The sequence below is a fragment of the Diospyros lotus genome, chromosome 13, assembly GCF_014633365.1.
Source record: "Diospyros lotus cultivar Yz01 chromosome 13, ASM1463336v1, whole genome shotgun sequence".
Taxonomy (NCBI): Eukaryota; Viridiplantae; Streptophyta; class Magnoliopsida; order Ericales; family Ebenaceae; genus Diospyros; species Diospyros lotus.
Window position 1 is genome coordinate 10,726,013 of NC_068350.1, and position 20,898 is coordinate 10,746,910.

General features: G+C 35.8%; 1 protein-coding gene across 3 annotated transcripts in view; it reads left to right on the forward strand.

Moving 5' to 3' along the window:
- The first annotated feature begins 8,630 nt into the window (after positions 1 to 8,630).
- Positions 8,631 to 20,898, forward strand: part of LOC127788560 (serine/threonine-protein kinase ATG1c-like) — a 39,934-nt gene continuing 27,666 nt past the window's right edge. For all 3 annotated transcript variants that reach the window (XR_008020422.1, XM_052316997.1, XM_052316996.1), the window contains exons 1-7: positions 8,631 to 9,283; positions 10,219 to 10,339; positions 10,428 to 10,486; positions 16,186 to 16,250; positions 16,822 to 16,915; positions 17,003 to 17,083; positions 17,262 to 17,370. Coding sequence is in view for 2 of the 3 variants with exons in the window: in XM_052316997.1 (XP_052172957.1) it covers positions 9,038 to 9,283; positions 10,219 to 10,339; positions 10,428 to 10,486; positions 16,186 to 16,250; positions 16,822 to 16,915; positions 17,003 to 17,083; positions 17,262 to 17,370 (775 nt within the window). In the remaining variant the exon portion in view is untranslated. The remainder of the gene's footprint in view (positions 9,284 to 10,218; positions 10,340 to 10,427; positions 10,487 to 16,185; positions 16,251 to 16,821; positions 16,916 to 17,002; positions 17,084 to 17,261; positions 17,371 to 20,898) is intronic.

The window sequence follows — 20,898 nt, forward strand, 5'->3', positions numbered from 1 at the left end:
GATAAAATAATCAATTATTTGAACATCATACTTGATTAAAAATTTGTCAAACTTAAGAGTACTTCAAAAGGTTTTAGCATCATCAATGAACCAAATTTACTAAAAAATATTTTCTCATTCAAATTTATTAAAAAATATTTTCTTATTAAATCAAAACACAATTTCTCAATAAATGTTCTCATATGTCATGTTGAGTTTGTTTTTGATAAGTTTGATATATGTGAAAATTATTTTATCCTTTATGATATGTTAAATCCTCGTATTTCTTAAAAAGATGTTAAGGTTGTGTTGATAGCCTTACAAGGCTTTATTTGTAATTAAGGCATGTTCTATTCCTTATCTTCTAATATGTTTAGCATATTAATAGGTTGCTCTAGGAATTCAAGAGATATTCCAAATGTCCAAAAATGCATTAGTATCATGAATAAATATCATATATCCTCAGGACACTTAGAGTAAGTTTGAGATTGAAAAATATCTTAAGTACTTTAAATATGTGACCACTCTTATCTAGTCGAAGAGTAATTTTGTAATATCCCAAAATTTGAAAATAAATAATAATTATTCAAATCGGTGTTGAGGACATTATTGAATATTTGAGAATTTAAGAGAAAATATTTATTTATGTGGTTTTGAGAAAAATAAGAAATTAAAGGTAATTAATTAAATTGTTTGGAGATTTAAGACAAAATGTTTATTTGTGTAATTTTGAGGAAATAGGAAATTTAGGTATTTAATTAATTTATTTGAGAATATTTATGAAAATAAAGAAAAATGAAAGTAAATTAAAGTGGGTGATTTCTGGAAATTTCGGGGTATAAGTGAAATAAGAAGGAAATGGAAGTTCGGGTGCATGTGATAATTTTCAAAAGTTCGAGGGTGCTGGTGCAAATTCAAAAAAATGGACTGAGGATCCCTTTAAATTTAATAATGCGTATATATTTATTAAAGGAGGCAGCAGCTTAGGCAGCTACGTGTTCGTGTGCGAAGGGTGAGGTCGCGAGATCAAACTGCGGTCGTGCGCGCGCGCTGGAGAAATTGGCTGATTTTTATCAGCCATAAGGCTCCTAAAACAGCGCCGTTTCGGACATGAGGCGGTGGCCTCCTAGAGGCTGCCACGTGGCCGCGTCCCTGCCTTCCGTTTTTGCTAATTTAAAGGTCGATTTCGGCCATTCTCGAACCAACAAGCAGAGAAGGAAATTGAAGAAAGAAAATGGAGAAGAACAGCGCGTGCAGGGGCCAATTTTGGGAGAAAATTGAAGATTAAACTTTGTTTAATCGCGATTTAATTAGCCAGGTAAGTAGAGAAGCTAGTATTAAACATTCTGTACCGTTGAAATTTTATTTTAGGTCAAATTTTATTAATTTTGGGAGTATGATTTATTTTACAGCGTGTATTAATTTGATGGTGTTTAAGCGTGGAAACGCTATAATCAGCTTAAACGAGGCAAGCTCCTAACCTTCTCCTCATGATCTTTAATTCCCATGAAAGATCCCGTGATTTCTCGTATTTTATCACCCCCTTACTCTAATTTGGCGCCTAGCCTTATTTGTTGAATTATTGTTCATTTGTTTTAATTTAAATTAAATTAAATCCGAGACTTCTAGCACTTTATTTGTTGTGAGCCTACGGGGTTTGTGCCGCCCCCATTCCTTTCGGAACGATGCTGAACCCAGTTTGGGGACTAGGTTCTTAGACGTGCAGGTTTATTTACGATTTTCTTGGGTTTATTTATGATTCGATTAGAACTATCGAGCAGTGGGCCAGGGGTCTGCTATTTGGTGACGTTGGGGTAGACTATTATACGGCCTTGAAGTGGACCGTCGGGTGGACACTCCTAGTCACTGGCCGTTGACCGGTGCCGGGCACTGTTGACTAACTCTGCCAGTATATGATTTGCTGCACGTTTAGATTCATTATATTACTATTCATGATTTGATATGCACATGGGTACGGGTTGCATGTTAGGATATTCATTTATTGAGTATGCTTAGACACGGACATTCTAGCTTGGTTAGGTTGCATCCAGCACGGGCATACGCATCGCGTGTGGTTTGTTATGTGGGCGGAGCATGGCCTGATGCCTGGATGTATGGGCGCCAGTGTATCACGTTGATGCTTAGTACGCCATTGCATTTTTATGTGCATTGCATGGTCACTGGTAGTTATTAGTTCTCGGATGGGAGGATCGTTCCGATGGAGCCTATGGCTCGGGTGTCGAGAGTACTGACACGGACACACAAGTGGCGGGAGCATCGATCCGGGATGGCGCGCACAGGCTGCTAGAGATATTTGTTGCCTTTCAGAGTAACGGCAGGTTGGTATAGGACTTGGGTACCGTGTGTATTGTGTGGGCCCCAATGACCGGTATGTGCTTTTATTATGCTATACTATTATGTTGTAGCGTCTCATTGCTTATATGTACTTGGGGGTTGGTGTTCTGGGGGAAGTTTACTGGTTCTAGGCAGCCTTCAGCCTTTCTTTTCTTATACTTGCTGAGTCTCTCGACTCACTTTGTTTTTCCATCATTATAGGTAGTGGTAGCGTGAGTCAAGGCAAAGGAGTCAGCTTCTAATGGCAGATTCGGTATGGTGTACAAGCAGTCCCATTAGTCCCTGTCAACTTTGATGTCTGAGTAGAATTTACTCTATTATTTTGTACTGTGTCAGGTCTTTCCTCGAGTCTCGTGTATGTCGGCACATGAGTCTGTGTTCATTTATTTATCATGTGACCGTTGTGTTAGCGGGGTACTCGTAGTGCATGCATGTGTTTAGTTTTGCTTCCGCTGTTCTTATTTTCGTGTATGCATGACAGGGTAGTTTTTGTCGTGTGTTTTATTCTTTCTCCTTCCGTAGGTGCTTCTATTTGGATAGTTCGGATGGTTGGGATATCCAGACGGGAGTGCTTATAAATTTGTTTTATATATATATATAATTTTTGATGTTTAGATGTCAAACTTCTTAATTATTACGGGAATGATCTCTACGGGAATGATCTCTTTTACAAGCACGAAATCTAAGTTCTAATCTGTAGAATTTAAATTATCTATTTTAATATTTAATTTCAAAAATTCTTAATTCCTAAAATTTAAGAACGATTTCTTGGAGAACTTATTAAGTTGAATGTATGTTATTTGATAAGCAAAATTATTAAAATACTGAAAATCATTCAAATGTTGAATGTTTGCCAAATAATATTTCCTAGTGTGTGTATATATATATATATAATCTTGAATTTCCTAGTTGCTGGAAAAGTTACAACTCAGTTTTATATCTGAACTCATTAGTTATTGATTTGTGAAAATAGTCCATTCCTTAAATAAAACGCCCTTGAAAGTGGCCTTGTTGCTACACTACTTGTCATTGTTTTTTTTATTATTTTCTTCTTAATTTATTATTATTGTACAAGACTGCATGCTATAACTCTATTTCTGTTGTTGTTATAAGACTATAAATTTGTAATCCTATTTCGATTATTGTTGTCATTATTATCATTTTCTTGCTATATTGTTACTATTACCTTTTTTTAGTTTCTATTTAATTTAATATTGCCTTGCCTTGCCTTGCCTTGTTAATTTTTATATATGGTAGTTTTGGTTTTAGTTGTTAATTTATCTAGATGTTTATTTTTATAAAGACCATATGTTGAATTGAATTATGCTTTGGATTGTTTGGACTAACTTGATCTTAATTAGGTTGGATTATTTGTGTTTTATTAACAATGGGGTTGATTCTGGTTCAAAATTTTGAGTTTGAATATGAATTACTGAAATCTCATGTATATGTAAAACTTAAACTAACTTGACACATAAGCACTTCTATATATACAATCTCATAATTAGGGGTTTATAGATAACTCCTAACAAATGGGGTTGTGGTCATGTGGAAAAAATTTAAAAATATAAAGAGGGGAGAGGGCAAAGGAACCCATGGCTACTATTTTCATTTTTAAATATATTTGTTTAGTTTTTGTATATGCAATTTTTTATATATAGTTTTTGCGTATATAATTATATATATATATTGGCCTAAAGATCAATTTGCTTAGGTAACGTTTGTTAAAATAAATAAGATAAAATTGTATCAAAATAAGATTAGAATCATTTTTTAATCAAGATATAGAATGGTTAAGATAAGTCTAAGTAAAATTTTAAATTTTTTATCAAACTGTTTGTTAAATTTTTTAAAATGCACTAGAAGATATATGAGTAATTTTTTCTTATCTGTAATATTCAAGATATACTTATCTGGAGGGGAAGAGAAAAATATATCTATAAAATGTTAGATAAGAAGTCACGTGACTTTTTTTTAAGGGTCGTGAGATAAATTTAACGAATACAATAGAAAACATTTTTGTTTAGAATATTTCACATATCTCATTTTTTTTTATTTATATATTGATTAATAAACATTACCTTATTTATTATATTATGTGCATACAGATAGTTTAATACATTTACTTTTTTTAAACAAGTTTAACACGTAAACTTTTAAAATGAGTCAATTTCATATTCATTACTAGTCATTTTGCTCAATGGTCAACCAAAAATGTAATTATCATGTCAAAAATAGATATGAAAATACCCTCTTTTTAAAAGTTCACTTCTTTGACTGACTCACAAATAAAACGTAACAAATTTGGATCCAGATTCGAGTTCAGATTCGGGTCGGCCCGCTTATAAAGGCTCCTGTAAATGTTATGCCCACTTTCTCCAAAATTGCAGAGAAGTGGGCAGCACGTGCATGCATGTTGGTGTGTGCACATAACATTGAGAAATAAAATGAAAGTTTTTTTTTTTTTTTTTTTGTGTTAAAATCTGTGTATTTTAAAATTTATTAAAATATGTTCTCTGTATTTCACAAAAAAACGAGGCATTTTGGATGTGATTCATAATCGATTTTCACTTTGTGATTTCGTTTCTGACTAGTGATTTAATCCACGTAAAGATGTATAACTTTTGCAAGAGAAATTAGTAAGTTTTTATTGCTTTTTCATGTGTTTATATATTATATTTTCAACATAAAAAATAAAATTTATATTATTTTATTGTAGAGAAGAAGTAAAAAATAAAATATAAAACTATTTTGAAATTAATTAAATTCTAACAAAAGCAAATTTCATACAATAATTTTTAGGACGATAAAAATCTAATGTTAAATAATTCAATCAAACTAGCTTTCAAAATAAGTGCTAAATTTGAACTTCCTCCTCTGTTGTTTGGATCTTCTAGACGTGTGCGACTCCAAATGCTTTGCAGTCGTTGGTTTTTATTTGTTTTCTTGGTGAACAACGCAAAGGAAGCTAGATCGAAACACACCCGTCGCCATCAAAACTCATTTTCTTTTAAGTTGAATTACGTGGCTTTGGTCCACATGAGTAATGAATAGGAAAACCCTTTCCGTGGTGTGAATCCTTAAGCTAGTAAAGTGCAATATTGTGCACTATTCCTCAAATCTTCTATCATTTTCACCTGTGATGAAATTGACCCATCCCAATTTGTTAGAGGGAAGGTGGGAGAGAGAAAGGGTGAAAATATAACACCTTACGGTGGTTTTAGTGATAAGAATAGAAATTGAACATATTTAAAATTTTAGATTCGAAATCTTTTAGAGGCATTATACGAAAATTATATTATAATTTACCTAGATGTGTGGGTTAAGATGAGGTCCACCTCTCCTCGGGGTTAATTGGGCGAAACCCAAAATATCTTACATTAATAATAAAAAAAAAGAGTGAAAATAGAAAGATATAAGATACTAATAGTGTTGTTGCTAAAGAAAAAAGAAATAGGATATTGATGGAATATCTTCTATCTATCTGAATGAGATATTAAATATTTTATTATATTTTTAAAAAGTTAAAATAAGACACTATACTTTTAAAATTTGATTTAGCAATTTTGGTAGATGTTGTCTTAATGTCATGGACGACATCTTAATTTCATTAATGACATCAATTCTATCGCTAATATAAACTCAAATTCAAAAATAGACAAAAAAAAAAATTAGATTCCAAATGATTTGGACATAAGAGTTTTTATAATGGCAATCTAGAGGTTTCTTGCATTGTGAGATTTTTGTAATTGTGTGGAATTCTTCAAATTCAAATTTGAAGTTTGATTTGGGCAATTGAGATTGTTTCTTAATTCTCGATCGTGACTAAGGTGGATTTGCTTACCATTGAGATTAATGGAATTAAAATATTGTTGGCATCATTAATATGATATGATATTTACCATATTAGCTAATATGATTTAAGTCTAAAAGTAAAATGATTTATTTTATCATTTTAAAAGTATATTGACCAATTTGGGTAGATCTAAAACACACTAAATTTATTTTTTTATTTTAAAAGTATATTGACCAATTTAGACCCTCGCCTGAAAGTATAATAATTTATTTAATAATTTTTAAATATAATAGTCAATTTAACTCTAAAGTTAAAATAGGCCAAATCTCAATTTGGTACCTATGCTTTTTTCGATTAATTTAGTACCTAAAAAATGACACAACTTGATGATTTTTGTTAATATGCCTGATGAGATTAAGATTCAGATATTTATTAGTCATGATAAATATTTGCTAACAAACACCTAATTCTAGTAATATAGTCTTGCTAATGATAAATCGGAGTTGAGAGAGAAAACAAAACAGAGAGGTTAAAGGTGGAAAAAGAAATTGAGTTAATGGGTCTCGACTAATAGAGATTTTTTTTTTTTTTTTTTTTGTGGGGGAGGGGTTGGACAATAGAATGAGATTGGAATGGTAGTTGTAAAATTGTGATGGTGAAAAAAAAAAGGTGGCAATAGTTGTAGTGATGGTGTTCGAAGGCTCACAAGTGTTGGTTTTTCTTTTTTGTAATGGTGCTTATTGACTCACAACTACTAGTTCTCTTCTTGATAGGTTTTTGGTACATTGTAAAAGTTATAAGCTAATGAATTTTTGTGATTTTAGAATTGTGTGTGTGTGAGAGAGATGATGATGATTACGACGGCTAAGAAGAAGACAAAGGGGTTTGGATTGGTTAAGCTTTTATAATTTTGTATTCGTTCCATACTTATATTCATTATGACAAAGGGGTTTGGATTGGTTAATTTTTATACTTCTAGTAATGGATATATGTATGATTAAAATATTTTATTTTAACAAACTTATATTCATCATTCGATTTCAAGTTTGTGAGAATATGTTTGCTTTAAATTTATATATATATAATTATATTAATGTAAACGTAAGATATAGATAAAGAATCTTATCTTACCATTTTACTTGTACCTAGTGAGTATTTTAAATATCTTACTTGTACTCTACTCATGATATTTTCTTAGACCTACATCCATCACCAAGAGAAAGGTTTTAGCATCTGCCCACAAAATAAGATTCTCATTGCCATCCTCGTTGATTTTTGCAAACAGTAAAAGGAAAAATGAAAAAAAAAAAAACCCACAACTAGGGTTGTAAATGGTCTGGATCCGGACAGATCCATCCAAATCAGCTAGATCCAAACTCAGTAAGTCATGGTTTAGTCCAACAGTCCAGATCAACTTATAATTGGATTGGACAGATGTAGACCTCATGAATTTGGATCTAAATCTGAATCCATTTCTTTTTTTTTTTTTCCAAACTCACAAGCATTTTTCTCTTTCATCCCTCTTCTTTATTTCTCATTTATGAAAAATAGAAAAGAATTCATAAAATAAAAAAAGATTTTTTAGAAAATAAAAAATAAAAAACTTTAAAAAAATAAAAAAATAAAATATTAACCAACTACCATAATTGAAACCCATTGGAGAGTCTACTATCGATGGCCAACCACTACCGATGGAGGAAATGATTTACGTTGCTGACAACGATCAGCCGTCACTATAGTTTTTTCTATTTTAGATAAATTGAACAATTTTTAGAATGACCTAAGTGACCTTAAAATAATAAATTAATTGAAATTTTTAGAATGATTGATCCATTATTTTTAAATCTTAAATTGATTACTATAAAAATGTAAATTCCAAACTAATTTGGGACTTCAAAGTGGTCGAGTATCATAAATTTAATTACTATTAAAACTTATATGAATCGAAACATAAATTACTAAAAAAGTCACAAGAACAAGACAAAAAAAAAAAAGTATGATGGGATGAGCACGAACAATGTCTTCACGGCGGTGCTGGTGGTTTTGTGGCATCATAACAGTGGCTTTTTGTCAATACCACGATGGCGTCACGATGTCACAACAAAGACTTTATTTTTCTCTGTTTTTGTATGAAGGGTGAAGCTTGAGAATGGAAGAAAATCAACGGATCAATCCAAATTTAATTTAACTAAATTAGAGATTTATCAAGCCTGGACAATCTGAATCTAACCTTTTCTGAGTATAAGGCTAAACCCATTTACAGATCTACGGCGGACAAAGAAAGAAAAAAATAAAAAGAGTGATTAACAAGGAAATTACTAGGAAAGCAAAAGCAAGAAGGCTGGGCTTTCTGGCTCCAAATTTCAAAAAGAACCAAGTCGGAAAGCGCAAAGCTCTCGTCCCGTTTCCACCAATCACAAGGCGACACGTCGCCATGGGAAAATCCAAGGTTACGACATTATTAGGGTTCGCGACTTTGCCTAGATAAGGTTAACTCTCCTCGACGCCACAACCACAACACAGCCCGGCGGCGCACCCCGCGCACGTTAGCCTCACCAACTCCGTACACTTAAACCGGTTGGGCTTTGATTTAATCCCCGTTCCTTTTAAGCAGCATAGTAATCAATCCGATATTGGCATCGTCATCGCCATCAGCATTCATCGTAATTATTAATGAAAATTAAACCTTGTTTTTTCAAATCCCGTCTATGTGTACTTCACCGATCTTATATCTCATCACCTCCCACGTTCAAGCCCCGAAAACCGAAAACCAAAACCCAAGCAATAAAACCCAAAGGGAATTCCCCGAAATTATCTTTTGCCCCGTTTGATTTAGTTCCGTGGATCGGTGTTGAAGCTGGAGTTGGAGCTTGGAGATTGTTTCTAGGGTTTTGATTAGTTTGGGGAATGGCTCAATCGTCGAGCAGAGGAGCGAGGTGCGTGGGGGACTACGTGGTGGGGCGGCAAATCGGGTCGGGTTCGTTCTCGGTGGTGTGGCACGCCAGGCACAAGGTCCATGGAGCGGAGGTGGCGATCAAGGAGATCGTTATGGGGCGGTTGAACAAGAAATTACAGGAATCTCTCTTGTCTGAGATTGATATCTTGAAGCAGATTAACCATCCTAATATCATTCGGTTGCACGATATAATCCAGGTCCGAATTATATGTATCTGCTTGGATGCTTTGAATCGCAGGAAAAGAGAATAAACTGAATTGTCGAGTTTCTTTGTTCTCCATTATAAATTTTGTTTGCTTGATATAGTTTTGGTTCGAGCAATCAAAGAGCTGGGATTGATGTTACTGTAGTCGTTTCAAAGCGGAATTAAGTTGTGTTGCTAAGAGAACTGAGTAAAAAGAGAAGCAAATGAAATATATGATATACTGTAAATGCTTGGTTTGGTAGAAATTGGAAACCCTACTTCAATACTATAGGAGTTGTTTAATTTAATTCAATGATAGTGGCTGAGAAAGAAGGGATTTTAATAAGCAAAAGGGAATTCTAGGAAGTTGTATTTTTACTTTTTTTATTTTTTTGTTTTCAAGCAATGAAGAAACTCACCTTAATGTTCTGGTTCTTATGGAGTGGAATGGAGGGAGTGGTCACCACTGGTGAGTTGATTGGAGAGAAAAAGAAGACAGGTTTTAGTTTTGAATCTAGTTCAAGCAGTGAAAAAATCACATTTGCTGAGCTATGCAGGTTTTTGAAGGTTTGTGAAGATACTAGAACCAGCTTACCTTGTAAGCTAGCACTATCAACTTGGTGCACTAAGTCTTTTGTTTTTTTTGGCATTTATTGGAAGAAATTGGTTAAGCTTTGATTCTAGATAATTTAGATCAGAAAATTGCATTTGTGCACCGGGACATATGGCTGCATTGGCTTTTCTGGCACAGTAGGTACTGCAAAAGCTACCTTTTGTATTTTAGGTGCCAAGTTTGCTTTTCTGAATTTGTTTATATTTTGTCTCATTCATTTTAGATATGCATGACAAATTGAGGGCATCCCCAGGAGTCAGTTTAGAAGTTCTCTTTCAACTGTACTTGATTTCTACAGTCGCTAAAGGATTAAACCTAATGCATATTTCTTTTAGGAAACTGGAAGAATACATCTTGTGTTGGAATATTGTAGAGGCGGCGATCTTTCTATGTATATGCAACAACGCCAAGGAAGAGTTCCAGAAGGCACAGCAAAGTACTTTATGCGGCAGCTAGGTATATTGAAAAATTTTCTTTTCTTATTCCTTCTTTTTCACTCTTTATGAATCCATTACTGATGTTCCTTGGATTTTGAATTATGTAGTGGCTGGTTTACAAGTTCTCCATCACAATAATTATATACATCGAGATCTCAAGCCCCAGGTATGTGCTATTTACGAGAATAAGTAACCGGGGTAGCTGACATGAATGCGGAATCTCCAATCTGTCTTTTTGCTGCTGTCTGTCCTCTGACTTCCTTTAATTCTTCTGTGGCAAGAAACCTATGTGCTAAAAATTGTGAAATTGTGTGTTTTCTTTTCCTATGTGACAAAAATGATAGCCACAAAACTGTTTATTAGTTTAGTTACTCTGCGCCCCCCCCCCCCCCCCCCTCCCCACCAACAACACACACCCACCCACCCCAAAAGGTAAATATAATAACGAATGAGTTTCAGATTATCTTAGTGACTGCTATTTTTGAACTTCTGAGTCAGTTAAGTATGCTTTTGGAGGATAGTTGAGCACAACTTATGCGAGACTATAGAGATTTGCAGAAAGATAGAAGAAGAAGCTTGAGAAGAAGAAGCAAAGTTGAGAGAGAACAAGAGAGAAGAGAGAGGATAACCAAGAGAGAAGAAAATCAATATTATTCAAATGCTGAATTTCTAAGTACATTATCTACCTTATTTGTATGCAATGTCTAATGATGAAAATGTAAACCTACGTAAAGGATAAAATCTAATCAAAATATGATTCTAATCTCTATTTGAAGTGAGCAAGCCGGGGGGTCTTTGGCGGCCGAGTAGAGATTCCGGTGAGTAAGGACGCAAGTTTGGAAGTAATTGTTGAATCAAGGCAATCGCATGTTGGATTTGAAGTAGTAACTGATTCCGATGCATGAGAAGGTGAGGTCGACTAGGATTTGAAGGAGACGTAGGAGGAGTGACCTCCAGCTAAGACGCTGGTCACTTGTTCGACATTGAAAACGAGCAAGTGATTTTGGTAAGGTGAATCTGGAGGCTGAACCGATTCAATCAAGTTCCGGAAGTATTTGCACAGCAGAAACGTTGAGATTTGGAGCAGCTGGGAGTGGATTGTGAAAGGCGAATTTGGAGGGGTGATTCTTGGCTGAGAATTCCAGCGCTCTTTTGCAGTAATTCCAATCAAATCCTAGGCTGCTAGTAAGGTAAACAAAGGTTAATTTTGGCCTTGAATTTTGGGATAATTTGTTTGAAGAAGAGCAGTATGTATATAGCTCATTGGTCTTCAAAGTATGTTGATTGTGAAAAATCAGCTAAGGGGAGCAATGCATGTAGGAGACTATGGGAGCCTCAATTGCAGTAGAAAAATTCTTCATTTTCAGTTGAAATGGGGTTTCAATTGCAGTCGAATGATGCTGCATTTTCAGTGGTTAATTTTCAAGCAAGAGAGCAGCCTCAATTGCAGCAGAAGAATGTTTCATTTTCAGTGGAAATGGAGCCTCAATGGCAGCCAAAGAAGGCTGCATTTTCAGTGGGCAGCAACAGGGACAAAGGGACAAGCAATGAGATACAGGATACGAGCAAGGAATTTGGTCTTATGATACGCGAGAAGCTGCAAGAGTTTGCGAAGATACTTATTAAGAAGTATCATTACAACTTTCTGGTGGAATACTTTGATGATTATCACGGAAGTTTTAACAAAGAGGAATTCCTAAAAATGGAGCAGCCGGAGGAGAAGTGCAGCATCATAAATGATATTAAAGGTGAATGGCATTATTCAAAGGGAATCTGTAATGAACAGATTGATAGGGCAACAAAGACAAAAGGAAAATTGAAGGAACACACTAATTCCTTTGGAAAAGAAGTTCTCGATGATGAAGTTTTTGAGATTCTGCAACAAGATCAATCCAACTTTAAGGAAGAAGGAGAAGAGGAAGAAGAGAAGGTGGAAGAAGAGAGTGAGGAGAAGGAATTGGAGGATGACACTCAATCAATTGACAGCCTCTCAAGTACTTTTACTAGTGCTGAGACACTTGATCAGGTGTCAATCATGGAGCAATCATTGACTGGAATTGAAGTTGCAACATCTCTTAATGTTAATGCTCACAAACAGCTTTGGTATGAGCATTCAAGGCAAGTCGACAATCCCCCATTGCTGCATTTCGAGGTTGTTGTTGGTGTTTTTATAGCAAAGCATGGCTGTGGGTTGAATGAGGGTACAATAATAGCAACTATGGTTGTAGATCTGCTCTCCTTACTTGTATTGGATGGTAATGAAGTTTTCCCTATTGAAATTCTGGGCCAATTCATACTTGGAATTGATCTTGAAAACCTACGAATGAAGAAGAAGAGACCTAGAAGTAGAAAGAAAGAAAGGAGGATTATCCGCATAGAGAAGGTTGGAATTGGATGAAGAGTAATGGCTACTTGCGGCAAGTTCTTGGGGACAAGAACTCTCTTAAGGAGAGGCGTATTGTCATGTCCCTAGGAGGATTAGAAGGGTAATATTGTGATAGGGATATAATAAAGGGGTATTATTGTAATAAGGTAGAATAGTTTGTTTTGGATATTTTAGCAATTAGTTAGGTGCACATGGCGACATGTGCAAGGCTATTAGGAGACAAATATGCCTATATAAGGCTGATGTAAATGGAGGGGATTCCCATGTTAAATGATATTTGAAATTCCAATATTTCTCTCTAATCCCTCTCCCTCATTCTTCTGCCATTCTCCCTCAATTCTCTCTAATTTTCTCTCCCTATTCTTCTTCAATTTCCCTTCTATACATTATGTTCTTAACTTCAACGGTATAGGATCCTTCCGATTTCCATTCTAGTCCTAGGCTAAACCCTTGGACCATGACATTCATCCATGTACCTTGCACTTTTCTAGTTACCATAGCAGATCCTTCCATGTTATGATCAATAAACATAGCTGATCTCCTGTGTTCTTCACTCCTTATTATAAAATAAACTTCATTTAGTGATGATATCTTCTCCTGACTAAGTTTTTGTGCCCTTGCTCAAACTCAGGATTAAGTCCTGCCAAGAACTCCACTATCCTATTTGTTTCCAACTTAGAGGTTAAAATGATAGCATCCTCACTACACACCATTTTTATATCCTGGTAGTGGTCTAATTCCAACCAAAGGCCATTCATCCAATTGTAATATTCAGTTACAATCAAAGATCCTTACTTTGTACTGCTGATTTTGGTTTTAATTTCATACACAATCGATGCATCTTTCACCTTAGAATAGGTATTTTCACTTTTTCCCAAATATCTCTAGTGGTAGATAAAAACATATAGTTTTTACTTACCTTGGGAAGCATTGCACTCCATAACCAGGACATCAACATTGAATCCTCCATATCTCAGGTTGCAAAATTAGGATCCGTCACCTTAGGTGCTAGTTCGGTGAGGTGGGCTAATTTCCCTCGGCCTTTCAGAAAGGTTCTCACCAACTGAGACCACTCGAGTTAATTCCCACCATCAAGACGGTAAGAATGGTGCATTCCTGGTAGTTCGCTGGTCGGAGCCCCACCAGCAGTCTGCTCAATTGGCATTGCTTCTCTTGTTGATATAGGAGAAGTGGTTTTAGAAATCTCCAACATTATAGGGAGATAGAGCAGGAAAAAAAATCAAGAGGAGACAGGGAAGAGATTGTGGCAATGAAGGCTCACATGAGAAGGGAACAAGGCAATGAAGGCTCACAACTGATACTCAGAGGTATTTGGCTGTGATGCCATGTAGAAAATAGGTAGAATATAGGAGAAGAACAAGAACAATTCTCTGTATTCATCATCCTATGCACGAGATTACATTCCCTATTAATAGGGAAGAGAACTACAACTTTAGGAAAGCTACACAAATGAAATATAAGCTATACACTGTACAAAGGAAATAAAAGATACAAATAACAGAATTAGGAAATTTCTAAAAAACAAAAACAGATTACTTTCCAAATGCTGAGGTTGAGATCTGTTCTGCTTTTAGGAAAGATAAAGATAGCTTAGGTGTCCATTCCGTGAATCATTCAACAGAAATTGTTCTTAGCCAACTCCCCCCCTCTTTTAAGCCCCCATTCATTTGTTTCCCATTTTCATTCTTCTGTTTAACTGCTGAAATCTGCATCTCCTTCAGAAAGGTCCCCAACCGGCTTACTGTTTTATCAACATCTAGTAGTCATTTGTGCATTCAAAAAGGGAAAATATTAATCACCTTGTCTATGGCGGGTAGTTGTGCCAGACAAGGCCTATCAACTGAGCTGCATGACTCGGTTTTTCCCTGTAAAATCAGCTGTATAATGCCAAGAGTTCCAATTTCTGCATAATTGGTATGAGTGCTGATTCTACTGCTTAATTAATGGGCTGTTTTGCAGATTTTAATCTAATACTTAGATCTGGTAAGATTTAAATCAGTAGGCTAGCTAGATCTGTTTTGATAGCAAGTATAAATGGCATTGGCAGGCTTGACATCTTTATAATGTATTTTTGATAGGTCTAAATTTTCTTCAACGTCCGTGCCGGTTTCCATTGTTATACTTGCAACATTCAAATCAACTTTGCCCTAGATCTGGATTGATTGAACTTTAGGTTGAAAAACTTTGATCTGAGTCTGTAATTTTTAGGTATAGTTCTGCTGTACCTCTGAGGTCATCATCTTTTGTCATCTAAAAAGTACACATAATGTTATGCAGTACATATTCTTTGTTTATTAAAGAAAAGAGTGGAGGAAAGAAACAAATTAACATAAATAAGTGAGAATGGATGCTTTTCCATCATTTGTTCCTGAAAAAGGGAAAGTGAAAAGAAAACACAACGTTGGAGTTTCTTATAGGCCTACTATTATCTTTCAGTGTAAAAACGAATGCCCACAGATGGAAAAGGAGAAACATTTTTGTTTATGTTGCCCTTCATAGAGGACTCACCTGCTAATCTCTCTCTCTCTCTCTCTCTCTCGTTCTTTTGTTTCTCTATCACAAAAAGTTTCCTTTATTTTCCTTAAGTTTCCCAGAAATTAGCTGTGATCTATGACTTTAAGTTTCCCTTCCTGTGCTCAAATGGATCCTTTCTACTTTGATAATGTGAAGGCAGAGAAGGGAAAGGCTATCCTAAGGTACCATTGCTTCCAGAGACAGTGAACTGTTTTTCCTGGTTGAATCTGGCTGGCTGTTGTAGTTCTCTACTGGATTTTGGCTCAACTTTCTTTTGTATTCATAACTTCTGGCAACTCATTGTTTTGGTGTTGGCCTCTGTTCATCTTCTTACTCAACAATGGTCTCATCATAACCCGTTTCTCTGGCCACATTTTGACTGCCCGCAATGTCGATACTAATACCAATCTCTATGAATAAGTAATAAAGAACAGAGGGAGCAAAGACAACTAAAGGCTGGAAAAAGTGAAAGCCAATGAACTTACATTTCCAACATGGTAGGTCGAGTGGCCATTTGATTTTGGATCCAGTGTTGTCAAACAACTTTTTTGAAAATTGTGGAACTATCTAGTTTAAAGTAACACCAATGATAAATCTCTTTTCAATCTTCTTGTACATGGAAGTATTAGCTTATGGATATAGGAATAGAGTATGTTGAATGAATCTAAGTGAACAGTGAAGAATAGCAATAAGTGAAAGCCAGAATAGGAACTGAAATAAGGGCGATCCATATTGTAAAACTTGGGGGCATACTTGGATAAATGGCACATCTTGAAAGAAAAAAGAGAAGCTTATAATTGGAAAGGAATGTATTGTGAATATAATAATATCAATACTAATCATCTCAAAATGAAAGAAAATGGAAAAAAAAGTTATTTCTTATGGTAGATCTATATTTATTTGATCTTATATATCATTGTAATGGGGCATCATTTCTGCAACAGAATCTCCTCCTCTCAACAAATAGTGACAATGCAGTCCTGAAGATTGCAGACTTTGGATTTGCAAGGTAAATTTATTTTCAGGACCTTATCCCCCCACCCCAAAATAAAATTTTTATAGTCTTTCTGAATTTGGATGTACTCCTAAGAAATCAGGACTTATCTGCTACCCTTGGGGGATTTAGAAGTACTTAATTTTAAAAATTATTCAAGGTCTTGTGTTCAAGAACCCTATTGTAAGAAATTATCCTCCCCATTGAAGAGACAAGAGCATATTTTAGTATTCTAAACTTGCTAGAGATAGAAGAACATATTTTAGAAATGCACCCTATGATGATGTGTTGGTGTATTTTCCGTGAGGTGTAACCTCAATTGAACTTGGCCCTACAAGTTTGACCCGATAACTAATAGCTAATTTTTGTGGTAAATGCTATATTGCTTTCCTTTTTCCTTATTGCTTTTGTTTGACTCAACTTACCATAGTAATATTTTGATGAAACTATATAGGTCTTGGAATTCCAAACCTCAGTACTGATTGTTGATTTCCATTGCAATGTTATACTACTCTTGATCTTTCCCCAAAAGTGGTTTAAGATGATTTCCACTCTATCAGACTTTACTTAAAATTTTCTTTGGCAGATCTCTTCAACCCAGAGGCCTTGCAGAAACCTTGTGTGGTTCACCTCTTTACATGGCTCCCGAAATTATGCGGCTTCAGAAGTATGATGCAAAGGTGACACTTACCTCTCTATCTCTTGTACAGGCACTTAGGATGTCTTTTATATACCTCCTCCTATTACCCATGAAACTGACAACGCAGGCAGACCTCTGGAGTGTTGGTGCCATTCTGTTTCAGCTTGTGACTGGGAAAACTCCATTTACAGGAGGCAATCAGATACAGGTTAGTTATCCTTATGATTATTTTTGATATGGGGCTCAGGCTTTTTGAAAATTTTCTATTGTTTGGTTAGTGGTGTATGGTCTCTAGGATTTATAATAATTATTTGACTTGGATAATGACTGAAGATATAATGCTTTATCTCTTAGACATAAATATTCTCATCTCATTTGTTGTACAGTTGCTCCAGAACATTGAGAAATCAACTGATTTGCAATTCCCTGGAGATAAAAATGATTTGAGTTCTGACTGCATAGATTTGTGTCGGAAATTGCTACGCCGTAATCCAGGTATTGAATACTATATCTTGATTTTTGCCAAATAAGATAACATGATATTTACATCCTAATTAAACCATTTTTTTTTACTTACTTTGATTCATGGGAAAATAGGACATATCATTGGATGTATACTTTCCATTGCTGAAGAGGCAACCTGTACCATAGAGTTACTATCTTACATACTTTATAGCTTCCTGCCTGACAATTGGAACTCAGTGCACATGCATAAGACCTGACTGGTTGACAACTGATAGGTCCCGGTTCATTGGACTTATCAAAGAAGATCCAAGAGGCAGGGGTAGGGTGATAAATTGGCTGGCTGGCATAACAGCCAGCCATGTGCGTAAGGGATAGAGTGGGGAAATTGCTGGGTTGTTACACAACCGAGCAAGTGTGCGTAACAGAATGCAGTCGAGGAGGAGAGAGGGATATATGTAGAGGGTGAAGATATTGGTATGGGGGGAGAAGAATTTGGTATTGGGTTCTTGGGAGAGTTAAGGGCCTCTCGAATGCCCAGTTTCTTTTCATTTTGTTAATTTTCAGCTTGTAGTTCCTTTTGATTATCAGTATCCTATCAACATGTTGTGTTGCTAGGCACTGTTTTTGTTTTTGTTTTTTTTTTTTGGGGGGGGGTGGGGGTTGGGGGAGGATTGGTTTAAATTCCATGTTTGAAAAGACTGGTGAATCATGTTTATTGTTTTTCTTATTGTTTTGATAGGAAACTAAGAAAACATATTTAGAAACACCTTAATATGGCAAAACTTGCTGAAAAGGCACTTCATGGGGGGTGAATCTTATACAAAGGGATGAGTAGAAAACCAGGGTGTACCATTAGGAATCAATATGTTAAATGAAGGTTGTCCAAAAACTGTACAATTGAGGACAAGAAAAAAGGAGTGTCCATCCTCAACCATGAATCATGGAATGTGCGCCTCTTTGACATTGAGGTGAGGCACCATCTTGAGGCGCATGCCTCGTGTGCCTTTTATCATAGCTTCAACTGGCTTTCTTTCTTCTTCTTCTTCTTCTTCTAATCCCTTGTTATGCCTTCTTTTATTGTGTTATGTGATTAATGTTCACTGTTTCCCACTGAATACTGACTGTTCACAGCTTTGGCTATTGTTTTTTTTTCTTTTTTCTTTTCTTTCCTTTCTTCTATTCTCTTGTTCTATTTTTCTGTTTTGCAATTGAGTTTCTTTTTTCCCCCCTTCTCCTAATCTGTTCTTCTCTTGCTTTTGTTTTTCAGTTAATTTTTTTTTGGTTATGCTGTGCAAAAATGTTCTTCTTTGAGTTACAACTTCGTGAAACTAATCTTTTATGTCATTATAAAGTACTTTTCCATGACCCCCAAATCCTTGTTTGCTGCTGTGGATTGACAAAAAAGTGTTGTTGAGTAGAAAAAGTGCTTTTTTGCACTTCTGTTGTTTGGCTAACAGTGTGTTATTATAACAAAAGTTATTTTTCTGTTGTGGAAAAGAAACTTGAATTTGAAAATTCTGCTGTAGAGAGAAGTAGAAGAGTAGAAAATAGATTTACTTTTTAATCTATCACAATTATTATCAGAAGTGATTTTTACAAAAGTAATTCTCTTGACAACAGACATTCTACAGTAATATCAAACATGTACTAAGTTTGGCATTACCCACTTCATGTCCAAAATGGAAAACATAAAACTTGAAACCTTCCAAGAGATTGGGTAGTGTAGAAGAAAATGATCTACAACCTCACCATTTCTTCTACTCACATATCACCACCTCAACACTACTTGTCTGTGCCAGCTTAGAATATCTGTTGTCAAAATGGTTTTGTGTGGGGGCATCTGTTCACACAAAGAAGGAAATCCATGGAGGGGCACTCATCTTCTACTTAGCTTGTCGCAGCCCAAACCCGGAGCAACCAGCTAGCATGGTGGTCGTTGAGAGGGTCACCAAGAATGATAAGAGAACAAGATAACATAGCATGACCAGCATACCTCATTTGCAAGCAAGCCTAACCAAGGAAATATTATACGTGATAACCCAAAAATTTACAATCATTTCAGGCTTAACTGCTTGTTACATTTTTCAAAATAGGAGTCAAAATACAAAATACTTTTCTCTTCTCCTTCATCATTTCCCCACCACACCCCCAGGCTCAACGGCTGGAATGGCTTTGTACACACTAGACACCTTTGACATCACCCATGGTTGGACCCACCGGAATCCTTTGCTTTACCCTTATTTGAAATGAGGAAGAATGCAAGGTGAGCCATTGGGCCCGCAAGTAGTAATAAAATATGAGGCATCGCGGAAACAAATAAGAGGACATGATCACTGATGCAACAATATGATTTTTATCTTTCATTGCACTATCATTGGTTTAATGACTTCATTTCTCATGCCCACTCTACCACAATGTTCCATGACAAAAGTAAATATGATCGCAATGATGCATATCAAGTATGTACAATACCCGCTCTTTAAGCGGCATTAAACATGTTTCCCAACTTTTTCCCCGTGGATCTCCGTCCACCTCTGCATTGGCCGTACTAGCCAGACATTTCAGAGTCTTGCTCTGCTTGGTGGGCATACGCCCCCAATATTCAGTTTGGATATCCTTAACACACTCCCTCGAGGGACATTCCTACAAGCTAGCGTGCAAAATAATAGATGCGCTAAGATCCCCCTTTGTAACATGCACCATGCAATGCTATGCCCAATGCTTCTCTTTGTGGTCTCCATTATCATTTCCAACATGCCATTTAATAATTACCACCATTCTGGATAAATTTTATGATTAGTACATTGTGAACATTTTATGGCTTTAGGCTTGATAGAAGGAATCCCAACCATTCATATGAGTATAGAACTCCATTTTTTGAGATTTCTGAACAAACGAGTGGACTGGAGACAAATCAAGTTGACTTAAAGAAGGGTCGAGTCGACTTATTTGGGACTCGAGTTGATTCGTTGGAAGGCTGAGTCGACTCGGCCGAGAGGGAAAATCCTTTGAGTCAACTTAACCGAGAGCAAAAATAGAGAGGGAAATTTAGTCGACTTAGGCTTGAATAAGTCGACTTAATTTCAATCGAGTCGACTTAGCTTGAGTCGATTTAATTTCCCTCGAGTCAACTTAAATCCACTCGAGCCCACTCGAATCGAGTCGACTTAATCTCAATCGAGCCGACTTGACCGAACCTAGATTGCGCGAACAGAACAGAAACTTGCGAAAACCCTAACCATGACACCAATACATGACATAGACCACCAACAAGCAAAAATTGACCACTTCATGGAAGAATTTGGGACAAAACAATGTCCCTTTGAGGCCTTTTAACACTCAAATCAATGGATTTACAAGAAACCCTCACCAAATCCTTACTACAAAGGGAAAAAAAAACCCCTCTTTTTTGATAGAGATACCCAAAAAAGGGAAATTTTACAAAAGAAATTGAGGAAAACAACATCCCCATCATCCAACTAGAGAAGATTTCTCATCCCCAAGGTCACCCCCAAAGAAACCCTAAAAACAAAGGAAATGGAGAAAGATGCTTGCCTT